The sequence below is a fragment of the Trichechus manatus genome, unplaced genomic scaffold, assembly GCF_000243295.1.
Source record: "Trichechus manatus latirostris isolate Lorelei unplaced genomic scaffold, TriManLat1.0 scaffold00081, whole genome shotgun sequence".
Taxonomy (NCBI): domain Eukaryota; kingdom Metazoa; phylum Chordata; class Mammalia; order Sirenia; family Trichechidae; genus Trichechus; species Trichechus manatus.
The window spans coordinates 3,855,412-3,869,393 of NW_004444017.1; the positions used below are offsets into that span (position 1 = coordinate 3,855,412).

A 13,982-nucleotide genomic window follows, 5' to 3' on the forward strand; every position below is an offset into this window, starting at 1 on the left:
AATCCAGAAATAGAACTACTTACATGGAAACTTGATCTATGATAAAAGTGAAGAAGAGGATGGACTGTTTATGAAATGGTATTGGGATGTCTTACCAAATAAGTTCCCAAATGTGGTAAACAAACAAATTTATATTTGAAAAAGGAAAAGAACAAATATATGGCCTTGTCTGGAAAGATTACTGAAGACACAAAACCCATCACCTATCGTGAAGGAAAAGATAAATTGAATTACATTGAATTAAGTACATCTGTAAATCAAAAAACATCATAAAGAAGGTTAAAAATACAAACCACAGGTTGAGAAGAAGTATTTGTAACTTATGAAACCAACAGAGTTGGTTGTTGTTGGGTGCCCTTGAGTCAGTACCAACTAATAGTGACCCTGTGTACAACAACAGTACAAAACACTGCCTGATCCTGCACCGTCCTCACAATTGTTGGTGTGTTTGAGCCCATTGTTGCAGCCACTGTGTCAGTCCATCTCGTTAGGGTCTTCCTCTTTTGGCTGAACTTCTGCCTTACTAAGCATGATGTCCTCCAGAGACTGGTCCCTCCTGATAACATGTCCAAAGTGCGTGAGACAGAGTCTCGCTATCCTTGTTTCCAAGGAACACTTTGGCTGTACTTCCAAGAGAGATTTGTTTGTTTTTCTGGCAGTCTGTGGTATATTCAGTATTCTTCACCAACACCATAATTTAAGGCATCAATTCTTCTTTGGTCTTCCTTATTCATTGTCCAGTCTTCGTATGCATATGATACAATTGAAAGCCCATGGTCAGGCACACCCTAGTCCTCAAAGTGACATCTTTCCTTTTTAATACTTTAAAGAGGTCTTTTGCAGCAGATTTGCCCAATGTAATATATCCTTTGATTTCTTGATTGCTGTTACTGTGAGTGTTGATTGTGGATTCAAGTAAAATGAAATCCTTGACATTTTCAATCTTTTCTCCGTTCATCATGATGTTGCTTGTTGGCCCAGTTATGAGGCTTTTTGTTTTCTTTATGTTGAGGTGTAATCCATACTGAAGGCTGTGGTCTTTGATCTTCATCAGTAAGTGCTTCAAGTCCTTTTCACTTTCAGCAAGCAAGGTTGTGTCATCTGCATATCGCAGGTTGTTAATCAGTCTTCCTCCAGTCCTGATGCTGTGTTCTTCATATATTCCAGTTTCTGGATTATTTGCTCAGCATACAGATTGAATAAGTATGGCGAAAGGATGCAACCCCGATCCGCACCTTTCTTGACTTTGAATCCCTTTGTTCTGTTTGAACGACTGCCTCTTGGTCTATGTACAGGTTCCTCATGAGCACAATTAAGTGTTTTGGAATCCCATTCTTTGCATTGTTATCCATAATTTGTTATGCTCTGCACAGTCAGATGCCTTTGCATAGTCGGTAAAACACAGGTAAACATCTTTCTGGTATTCTCTGCTTTCAGCCAGGATTCATGTGACATCAGCAGTGATATCCTTCGTTCCACGTCCTCTTCTGAATCCAGCTTGAATTTCTGACAGTTCCCTATTGAGGTACTGCTGCAGCCACTTTTGAACGATCTTCAGCAAAATTTTACTTGTGTGTGATATCAAGGATATTGTTTTGATAATTCCCACATTCTTTTTTTTTTTTTAATTGTACTTCAGGTGAAGGCTTACAGAACAAATGGTTTCTCATGAAACAGTAGTACACACATACTGTTTTATGATGTTGGTTAACAACCCCACAACATGTTAACCCTCTCCCTTCTCGACCTTTTTTTTTTTTTTTTTTTTTTTTTTAGTGAAAATATACATAGCCAAAGATAGACTATTTCAAAAATTTCTACATGCACAGTTCAGTGACATCGACTACGCTCTTCCAATTGTGCTGCTGTTCTCACTTTAGATGAAAGCTTTTAGAACAAAACAGTTTCTCATTTAACAGTTAGTACACGTTACCCTATGACAATGGTTAACAACCTCACAACACATAATAATTTCCACATTCTTTTGGAAATGGGCATGAAGTCTTTGTTGAAATGGGCATGAATGTGGATCTCTTCCAGTTGGTTGGCTAAGTAGCTGTCTTCCAAATTTCTTGGCATAGACAAGTGCCTCCAGTGCTGCATCCCTTTGTTAAAACATCTCAGTTGGTATTCCGTGAATTCCTGGAGACTTGTTTTTTGCCAGTGTGTTCAGTCCAGCCTAGACTTCTCCTTCATTACCATTGATTTTTTTATCATATGCTACTTCCTGAAGTGGTTGAACGTCAACCAATTCTTTTTGGTACAGTGACTCCCTGTATTCCTTCCATCTTTTTTTTGATGCTTCCTGCGTCCTCAGTATTTTGCCCATAGAATCCTTCAGTATTGCAACTTGAGGCTTGAATTTTTTCTTTTTTTAGTTCTTTCAGTTTGAGAAATGCCAAGTGTGTTCTTCGCTTTTGGTTTTCTAACTCCAGGTCTTTGCACAATACTTTACTTTGTCTTCTTGAGCCGCCCTTTGAAATTTTCTCTTCAGCTTTTTTACTTTATCATTTATTGCTTTCACTTTAGCTATTCTAAGTTCAAGAGTAAGTTTCTTCTGACATCCATTTTGGTCTTCTCTTTTTTTTCCTGTCTTTTTAATAACCTTTTGCTCTCTTCATGTATTATATCCTTGACGTCATCCCACAACTTGTCTGGCTTTCGATCATTAATGTTCAGTTCATCAAATCTGTTCCTGAGATGGTCTCAGAGGAACTCTTACAAAATCAGATGAAGAAACACAGGGTATGATTGGTGCAATGGGAGCCTTCATATGCTTCTTGTAGGAGGGTAAATTGATACAGTCCTTTTAAAAAAAATTCTTCAGTGTCTGTGAAAATGTTATATGCCTATAACCTATGATCCAACAATCTACTGCTAGCCATGATGTCTTAATTATGTAGTGCTGCTGTAACAAATACTACAAGTACATGACTTTAGAACAGAAATTTATTTTCTCATAGTTCTAGGTAGAGGCCAAAAAGGTCTCCGCCGTATCAGTTCTTTCTGTGGGCCCCTTTCCTCATTTCCAGTGTCTCCGGCAATTCTTGGCATTCCTTTGCCTGTAGATGAGTCCTCACATGGCATCTCTGTGTGTCTCTGTGTCTATTTGCTCCTTTTATAACTCACAAGTGATTAGGTTTAAGACACCACCTTCCTCTGGTATAACCTTACTGTTGTTTTTGTTAGTTGCCATCTAGTCAATTCCAAGTCATGGCAACCCTACTTGTGCAGAGTAGAACTGCTCCATACGGCTTTCCAGGCAGCGACGTTTGTGAAGTAGATTACCAGGCCTGTCTTCTGAGGTGCCTCTGGGTGGGTTTGAACCACCAACCCTTTGGTTGGTAGTCTGGAGCTTAACCAGTTTTGACACCCAGGGACTCCATAACCTCATTAACATAACAAAAACTTATTTCTAAACATGGTCATTTAGGGGTTAGAATTTCAACACGTATTTTTTAGGACATAATTCCATCCTTAACACCGTATAACCTAATAGATGTTCTTAACATTATTTTGTTCTTCAGATTCCTTTTGGCATTCTGCTGAAGGCTAGAATAAAAAAAAAAAATTAAGTCCATATAACAAAATATGTAAGATTACAATGGAAACCAATTCTATCGAAATTGTTATAAAATTTGTGTTTGTGTGTGTGTGATTTAATGTGGGTTTTGTTTTTGGTTTTTTTTTTTTTTTTTTTTTTTTTTTTTTGCTAATGCATACTGATAAGATTTAGTGGAAAGTTTAGCTGCCATATTTTCAAAGTAATGATGCGTGTAAATGGGATCTTGAGATATCTGCAACCAATATTATGTGACGTGAAAGTATCTGAGGTCTACTGGTGACAAAAGTCACAGGTGCTGCTGATTCTTACTAGGTATGTACATTCATAATTGAAGCAAATATTAAATTTCAGTTAGAAGTTAATGAAAAAGATATATTTATTTTCATACAACTTTGCAAACCCATCTAAATGGGGTTTGTGGACCCCAGGTTATGAACCTGTGTCCTAGAGACACTTTTACACATGTGCTCAAGGAGATTAACATTGCAACACCATTGCAGTATTATAATAGAAAAAAAAAAGAATCTAAAGATACATCAGTAGGTAATATACATTGTAATATATTCAGACAATAAACTAATCAGGATTACAATAATGCCATGAATGTCTTATAATGTCTCTTTGTATACCATAATGGGTGATCTCAGACAGTTCTGAGGGGAAAATGAAAAGCTTTTAAAGAATATACGCTCTATAATACTATTTCATGAAATTGTAACGTTTTGTATAAAGAATAAAAACGCATGTGGGAAAGGTACATCCAAATTCAGGTAATGGTTTTTCAAGGATAGGAAATGATTTTTCAAAGAGTAGGGGTGGAGTGGACTATCAAGGTACATAACCAAAAACCAAACCCACTACCGACTCTTAGCTGCCCTGTAAGAATGGGTTTCCGGAGCTGTAAATCTTTGCGGAAGCCGACTGTCACATCTTTCTCCTGTGGAGCAGCTGGTGGGTGTGAACCGCTGACCTTTTGGTTAGTAGCCGAGCACTTAACCGCTGTACCACCAGGGCTCCTTTCTAGGTACATAGGAGACTCTAAATTATATCTGTAATGTTTAATTATTTAACTGTGTGATGGATGTATTGCTTTCTTATATGCGTAGAATATTTCATTAAAATACAGATTGCATGCTTTGACAGAATATGCCAGTTTTGGTTTTAATATACGGAATAATTCAGAGTTTGTCTGTATGAGATGTTGTCAGGGGAAGAATAAAAATTAAGTGTTTTACTCCCTTCATCTCTGATAATAAGTGAATTAACCTATGAAGTACCAGGAAAGCATACTTACTAGATTACTTACTTCTCAGAACAATCCTGTGAGGAGATGGTATATACTTATAAAGGAAATTCTATCAGTGTAAATAAAGATGGAACTGAAATTTATATTTAGATCTTTCTGCTTCCAAAACCCATTACATTAAATTGCGTATCTCTAGCAATAAGTGACTTTTTGGGGAAGAGGCAATTTAATTGCACCTTACAAAATAAGACTGCATTTCAGGTTCACATTAACAATAATAGTACTAAAATAATCTCAAGTATGACTTTATGACCCAAAGCTTTCTTAAATATACTTTAGCCTGTTCTCATGCTCTGATGACAGGCTGATGAACTATTATTAATAATTTGAATGTTATATCGTTCCTGTTTTGTTTCAGCATTATTGATCATTATGATTTAGTAAATGTTTAGCACTAAATATAACTATATGACTGGTGTTTTATCATTTTAAACCAGATTCTGTTTTGGTTTGTGCTTTTAGGATCGAAAGTTAACAAAGTCTGAGAGGCAGAGATTTAAAGAAGAGGCTGAAATGTTAAAAGGTCTTCAGCATCCAAATATTGTTCGATTCTATGATTCTTGGGAATCTACAGTAAAAGGAAAAAAGTGCATTGTTTTGGTGACTGAACTTATGACATCTGGAACACTTAAAACGTAAGTCCATCAATATATTAAATGTTGACTGAGAAGTATGAGAGCATTTATTTGATTTTTCTTGGTTTCAGACCTCAGTCTTTTGTTGTCCAGCCTACTAACCAGAACAGTCCCTCCTACTATTAGTATATTAGCACATTTTCCTGCCCACGTAGTTCTCTTGTGTATAAAGTGAGTTGATAATTATTTATTGCAAATATTGAAATGAGAGGTTATTGCAGAATAAACCTAGCTATTTTAAGCCATACTGATTTGTGTTTCTAAAACTGACAAAGGGATCAGAAAGCAAATGACAAGGTAGCCCTCTAGTGGTTAAAATGAGGTTAAACCTTACTGAACTAAAAAAAAATTATTTGATAACCTTGTTTCGGGTAGTTTTTGCTACATCTATGTAACTACTGTATCAAATGCTAACATTAATATATTGTGACAGTTAGTCCAAGAAAAATACTTGTAGTTCCATTTCTCATAGCATCAGAAATTGAAGGTAAATCCTAATCTCTTTTAAGGAACCTGACAAAGATCAAATGCAGAAATTTTCCTGTTCCCTATTATAGAGTGCTTTAGGTAAGAGTTGGAGTATACCTTTGTAATCCCAGGTCTTTTAGAGTATTTGTACTCAGAGAGGAGGCTTGTGTAAATATATGGTATAATTTTTTACTGCAGAGGCAGTGGAGTTTTAAAATTTGTCACTGTGATATGTATTTATTCTTCATTACTTGCCTTAAAGAGCTGATTCTGTATTTTCTGGATGGTGTACACCCTTGAATGTTCAAAATTAACATGTTCAAAGCCAGCAGATCATTTCCTCCCTGCAAATCCTAATTTCCCTACTTAACTGCTCTAACTTTGTTTATGGCAGCACCTTTTTCATAGTCATCCAGGCTTGAATTCTACAAACCATGTTTTGATTATCCTTTCCCCCACACCCACTCATGCTACAAGAAATGTTAATTTTGAAAAATACCTCTCTTCAGTCTAATTGTATTTCCCACTGCGATTATCTTATTTCAGGCTTTCATTGTCTAAAAGTTTCTCTGTCATCACAGCTTGACAACTGGTGTCTCAGATTTTTAGCCCCCTAAACAATCCCATTTTCCTTATGGCTTAATTTACCATCTGTATTCTGATAACAGGAGTCCTGGTGGGACAGTGATTACGCGCGCACTAAGCTGCTAACCGAAAGGTTGGTCGTTCGAACCCACCAGCCCTTCTGTGGGAGAAAGATGTGGCAGTCTGCTTCGGTAAAGATTAGAGCCTTGGAAACTCTGTGGGGCAGTTCTACTCTGTCCTACAGGGTTTCTATGAGCCAGAATCGACTCAGTGGCAGTGGGTTTGGGTTTCTTTTTTCATTCTGCTAACACCTGAATCACTATTACTGTGCTCTTCTCCTGAGTTCCAAAGCTGTGTATATACTTGCTGCTGTAGATGTCTAAAAGCACTTCTAACTCAACATGACCGCAACTAAACTTCTCATGCATAGTTTCCTACCTTTAGTCTTCCATCCCTGCAAACCTTGCCTTTCTTTCTTCCTTTTGTAAATAATATTTTATTGTGTTTTTGGTGAAAGTTTACATAGTAAATTGGGTTCCCATTTGACAATTTCTATGCAGATTTTCAGTGACATTAGTTACAATTTTTCACAATGTGTCACTATTCTCTTTAATTGTGTTCTGGTTGTTCTGTTTCCAGTATTCTAGCTCCCCTGCTGCCTTATCTTCTCATCTTTGCTTTAGAGTAATTGTTGACCTTTTGGTCTCATATAGATAGATGTTTTTTTAGTAGAGCACTGTACTTATGGGTAATTATCCTTTATTTTGTATGCCACTCTGTTGGGTGATCGCAGGGGATAGTTTTGGTTGAAAGTTTAAAGTATCTCAGGGCAATAGTCTCAGGGAGTTCTCTGGTCTCAACTGGTCGACTAAGTCTATTTAAAAAAAAAGCCATCGAGCTGATTCTAACTCATGGCGACTCCATGTGTTGCAGAGTTGAGCTGCACTCCATAGGGTTTTCAACACTGTTCTTAGCATTTAGTCTTCCAGTTTTGTGGGATAGGTACTATAATTATCCCTCATTTAATCATGAGTTAGTTATCAGTTTATATGAATTTTTTTTTAAATTGTGCTTTAAGTGAAAGTTTACAGTTCAGATCAGTTTGTCATACAAAAATTTATACACCCATTGCTATGTGACCCTAGCTGCTATCCCTGTAATGTGACAGCACACTCCTCGTTACCAGCCCGGATTTCCCGTGTCAATTCAACCAGCTTCTGTCCGTTTTTGCCTTCTCATCTTGCCTCCGGACAGGACCTGCCCATTTATTCTTATGTATCTACTTGAGCTAAGAAGCACTCACTCTCTTCACAAATATCATTTTATATCCCATAGTCCAGTCTAATCTTTGTCTGAAGAGTTGGCTTCAGGAATGGTTTCAGTTCTGGGCTAGCTAACGGAGAGTCCGGGGTCTATGTCTTCTGGGGTCCCTTCAGTCTCAGCCAGACCATTAAGTCTGATCTTTTTACTAGGGTTTGAGTTCTGCATCGCACTTTTCTCCTGCTTCGTCAGAGACTCTCTGTTGTGTTTCCTGTCAGGGCAGTCATTGGTGGTAGCCGGGCACCATCTAGTTCTGTATAATGTGAGGTATTTTGACACTAGAAAGCTAATTAGGAGTTCTGTTGTGAAAGTGGGGCTTTTTAACTGCTAGGCTTTTCTTCAAGGTGATTAGGCAAGAATCAACCTTAATGAAGGACCCTGAGATACTATATCAGGGAAATCTTTTTTTAAATGTCTTATCTGAACTGACAGTGCCTTGTTGTCACTTTTTTCTCTTAAGATAGTTTTTTGTGGTGGTTTTACTATCCTATTTTTAGTATCACTTTTCATTCCCACCACGTTTAACTTCTCTGAGTCTAGAACCATTCCACTTGGTTGTATGGGACAAACTGGATCCTCTTACAAACAGTGCTACAGTAATCATACTTATATGTGTTTCCTTATTTATTCCTGTAAAACATATTCTTGTTTGATGAAGGGTAAGACAGTACCAAAAAAAAATATTCTTCAAATTGAAATGGTAGAGTCAAAATATATGTGTAATTTTCATTTTAATAACATTTCGGAAGGTATGATCCCTTCCTACTGGCTGGGATGATTTTTGAAGGTCCTTACCAAAATGATAGGATTTAAACATCCATTTATGACCTTTAAAGAATAAACAGGTTTTCTGTAAGTGGAGAGATGGTATGAGAATAATATAAAAAATAGTAAATGTAAAGTTAGCTGTATGCTAACCCATTTGGTTAAAAATAGAAAGTTAATAAAAGAGAATAATAGCAAATAAGGCTTCATTAGATTAGGAACACACTGTGGAGAGTTTTGAATGCAGTGCAAAAGATTAGTTTCTGCTTTAATTTAAGGATAATCGGAAACAACTGAAAAAATTTTTTTTTTTTTTTACCATTTTTTCTTCTTAAAAATTAGTTTTTTGTTCTTGAGAATATACACAGCAGAACATATGCCAATTCAGCAATTTCTACATACAACGTACAATTCAGTGACATTGATTACATTCCTCAAGTTGTGCAACCATTCTCACCCTCCTTTTCTGAATTATTTCTCCACTGTTAACGTAAACTCACTGTCCCCTAAATTTCCTTAACTTTCCTATCTAATTTTTCAAGTTGCTGTTGTCAGTTTGATCCCATATAGATACCATGGGCTCAGACATAGCAAACGGTTGATTGTGAGGATGGCAGCATTTTGTTCTGTTGTATTATACATAGGGTCGTTTTGAGCTGACACCTAACAGCAACAACACCAGATAGTTCTTAAAAGAGCACAATGCTCAAGGCAGACATTCTTTACTAATTAAGTTAAACTACTGTTTGGTTTAAAGAAGACCTCGGGATATTTTTGGTTTTGATCATGATCCAGCAGTGACATAATGTTTTGAATGAGTCAGAAAACATTTGAGTATCTATCTACGCTGTTAGGACTATGCTAACAGTCCTTTAGAAAGATTTATCTAATGGTAGTATGGAGTTCCCTGAGTGGTGCAAATGATTAAGCGCTAGACTACTAACCAAGAGATTGGCAATTCAGACCCATCAAGAGGCACCTCAGAAGTAAGGCCTGGTGATCTGTCTGAAAGATCACAGCCTTGAAAACCCTATGTAGCAGTTCTACCCTGCACACTTGGGGTCACCATGAGTCAGGATTGACTCATCAGCAACTAAGAATAATAACAGTGGTAGTATACAAGAGAGATGGGTGGCCAGTCATTAATAGTAGCAGCCCAAGCTCTTGTGTGGCTGTGTGGCCTTGGGCTCACTATCCTTGTTGGTGAGATGGCAATAATACTTGGTAAAGTTGCTGTGAGGATTAAACTAAATGAGTTCTAGTTAGATAGATAGTTTACCTTGATGTTTGTATCACAGTGGCTGCTCATTAAATGTGATAACTTTTAAAAAAGCTCTAAAAATCTAGGGAGTTAGTTGTAGAATGGAAGGAGTGACTGTAAGAAGCCTTGCAAAGAAATAATGGATACAACTTGATGCTGTATATAGGTATCTAGAAAGCAATCAGAAATGACTTAAGAAATAGTTGGTACCAATAACAGAAAAATTAAGATAAGGAAGCAAGCTAGTTTTGGTGAAAGATTAGGATTAGAATTTGAGTTGTATTTTAAGGTGAACAAGTCCAGTAATAGAGCTTAAAAACTGAAATTCAAGGAGAAAACTTAATACTCTATACTAAAAGTGAATAATAACATGGTTATTAGCAGTGCTGGGAATTTATGCCAAAACAAATGTTTTAAAAGCTGGTGTGTCACATTTTCTCAAAGTGGAGGAATCAATGATCAATTTATTTTATGAAGCCAGCATAATAACTCTAATACCAAAACCTGAGATATTACAGTAAAAGAAATTTACAGACCAATATCTTTCATGAATATAGATGCAAAAATGTTAGCAAATCTTTTGACTCTAGCAGTTGTAATACATTGTAACCAAGTAGGATTTATCCCAGAATTGCAAGATTGGTTTATTGAATGAATCTATGTAGTTCACCACATTAACAGAATAAAAGAGAAAAACCATATGCTCCTTTCAATAGATACAGGAAAAGCCTTTAACAAAATTCTACATCCATTCATGACTAAAAACTGTTAGTAAACTAGGAATAGTACGGAACTGCCTCAGAACTGATAAAGAGCATCTGTGAAAAACCTATAGATAATGTCATACTCAACTGTAAAAGTCTGTATTATTTCCCTATGAGATCAGACAAAAGCAGGGATACCTGCTTTCACCACATATATTCAGTATTATTCTGAAGGACCCAGCCATTGCAATAAGGCATAAAAACAGGAAAAAATAGTAAAAGCATTAAGACTGAAAAGGAAGAATAAAACTGTCCTCGATTGCAGATTATGTAATTCTTTATGTAGAAAATCCCACGGAATCTATAAAACTAATAAACAAATTTAGCATTGTCATATAATACAAAGTTAATGTAAAAAAAATTTTTATATATATTATCATTTTATAGATGTGAAAAGAGATGCAGTAAGTTAGCCTCCTAACCTTTTTCGTGATATTCTATTATAAAAATTTTATTTGTACAGAAAAGTTGAAGAATTATACAGTGAACATTCACATACCTACCACCTAGATTCTGTAACTTTTTGCTACATTTGCTTTTCCACACCTGTCCATCTAGTCATTCCTCTTACGAATTCCAAAATAAGTTACAGATACCAGTATACTTCACCCATAAACACTTTAGTATACTTACTAATATTTATATCAGTATCAATCAATATTCATAGACTTTCTTTTTCCTTAAAGTACAGCTTATATGGAGTAAAAAGTATGAATCAATCATAATTGATCAATTTGATAAGTTTTGACAAACTCATTCACTAGTGAAACCCAGACTCCCATTACATTATAGAACATTTCCATCATCTCAGAAAATGCCCTTTCTTCACCCCTAGAGATAACCACTGTTTTGACAATGTTTAAACCATAAAACGAACTTTTGCCATTAATGTTCTTCTGATTATCCTACAGTAGAATTTCATTTTAGTTTCTCCATTAGCTTTTTAAGGGGCCCTAGTGGCACAGTGGTTAAGCGCTCAGATAACTAAACAGCGATTCGAGCTCACTAGCCTCTATGTGGCTGTCCGCTTCTGTAAAGATTACAGCCTTGGAAACTCTATGGGGTAGTTCTACTCTGTCCTATAGGGTCATTATGAGTTGGAATCAACGGGACAGCAACAGATTTTTTTATTAGCTTTTTTAGCTTGATTTCTTTTTTAAAATATAATACTTTACTGAGTTTTTGGTGAAAGTTTACACAGCAAGTTAGATTCCCATTTGACAGTTTTCATACAACTTGTTCAGTGATATTAGTTACATTTATCACAATGTGTCAGCATTCTCTTTAACTATGTTCTATTTATTCCCTTTCCAGTACTCTAGTTTCCCTGCCCCCTTATCTTCTCGTCTTTGCTTTTGAGTAATTGTTGACCTTTTGGTCTCATACTGATGGTTTTTAAGTAGGGTACCAATCTTACAGGTAATAGCCTTTATTTTGTGTGCCACTCTGCTATTTCGCTAAAAGGTGATCTCAGGGAGTAGGCTCAGTTCTAAGTTTAAAGAATGTCTCTGGGCAATAGTCTCAAGGAGTCCTCTATTCTCTACTGTTACAGTTTGTCTGTCTGTTCGTTTGTTTTTAATAAGAATTTGAGTTCTGCTGCTTATTTTTCTCCCTTTCTATCTAGGACCAACTGTTGTGACCTTGGTCAGAATTGTCAGTGGTGGTAGCCGGGCACCATCTAGTTCTCGTCTCAGGGTAGATGACATTGTGGCTCATGTGAACTTGTTATTTTTGGCGATGAGAAAAGTGGCACCGAACATAGACGTAGTGAGCACAGTACAACCGAAGTAAAAATGAGTGTTTGAGCACATATGGATGGGTATAGGTGTGTACATGGCAAGAATAGATAAAAGTATTTGTAGGTATGTGTAAATACAAATATTTGGGTGCAAGCACATATATTCATTGAAGACACAAATATGATAACTCCTCAGACATAACCAAACACCTTCCAAGATTTCTGGGTTTGAATGCTTAGGATCATATTTTCATGGACAACTCAGTCAATTGGCATAACATAGTTCACAAAAATCATGATCTGCATTCTAGTGAAGTGAATAGCATCTGAGGTCTTAAAAGATTGCAAGCAGCCATCTAAGACACAACTATGGGTCTCTACTCTCCAGGAGCAAAACAGTAAGAAGGTAACCAAAAGCTTAGCTTGATTTCTTTATGTTTTTGTTTTTTTAATTGGTTGCTCTGCTAAAAGGTCAGTTGCCATCAAGTCAGCTCCAACTCATGGCAACCTTGTGTATCCAAGGCACCTCTGAGTGGACTCCAACCTTTTGATTAGTAGCCGAGCATGTTAACCGTTTGCACCACCCAGGGACTCTAGTGGTTGCTCTAGAGATTGCATTATACATCCTCAACTTCTATAAATATATTTAGGCTTAATACTGTACTTTTTCATGTAATAAAAACTTTGCACAAATATGGTTCCATTTGGCCCCAACACTTGTTCTATATGCTGTTATATTCATATACAGGCAGCCCCCAGATTACAGATGAGTTCTCTTCCTAAGTCTGTCTTTAAGTCGAATTTGTACATAAGTCAGAGCAGTTAGGTATGGTTGGTATCTAACGTGAGTTAGTCAAATGCTTGTCTTGGTATATATTGTACCTTTCTATGCATAAAAATAAACACAGATACACTAAAACATCTTTAACATAATAATACGGTAATAATAATCTTTTTGGTGAGTGTCATAAAGTAGCACCTGTTTATCATTACAAACCATTGTATGTACCTCGAATTTTTATTATAATAGGCTTTACGGGCATTGGTTTGTAACTACAGGTTGTACATAAGCAGGACATTCATAACCTTGGGGACTGCCTGTACTTTAATTTACATATGCTGTAGACACCACAGGAGCCTTAGTGGCACAGTGGTTAAAGTACTCAGCTGCTAACCAAAAGGTAGGCGGTTCAAATCCACTGGCTGCTCCATGGAACAAAGATAACGACAGTTAGCTTCCGTAAAGAATTACAGCATTAGGCCAACAGACACATGAGGAAATGCTCGGTCGGGATCACTAGCCATTAGAGAAATGCAAATTAAAACCACAGTCAGATACTTTCTCATCCTCGCATTACTGGCACCAGTCAAAAACACTGGAAATAACAAATGTTGGAGAGGCTACGGGGAGATTGGAACTCTTATGCACGGCTGGTGGGAATGCATAATGATACAACCATTTTGGAAAATGATATGGTGCTTCCTTAGAAAGCTAGAAATAGAAATACCATACAATCCAGCAATCCCACTCCTAGGAATGTATCCTAGAGAAATAACAGCCGTCACATGAATGGA

At 36.6% G+C, this 13,982-nt stretch overlaps 1 protein-coding gene across 5 annotated transcripts in view; it reads left to right on the forward strand.

The window, feature by feature from the left end:
• WNK1 (WNK lysine deficient protein kinase 1) overlaps positions 1 to 13,982 on the forward strand; it is a 173,028-nt gene that overhangs the window by 59,862 nt on the left and 99,184 nt on the right. For 4 of the 5 annotated variants that reach the window (XM_004381200.2, XM_004381201.2, XM_023735695.1 and 1 more), the window contains exon 2: positions 5,334 to 5,506. In XM_004381200.2, the coding sequence (XP_004381257.1) occupies positions 5,334 to 5,506 (173 nt within the window). Of the gene's footprint in view, positions 1 to 3,721; positions 3,878 to 5,333; positions 5,507 to 13,982 lie in introns of those variants that run through there. The other variant, XM_023735696.1, reaches the window with a different exon arrangement.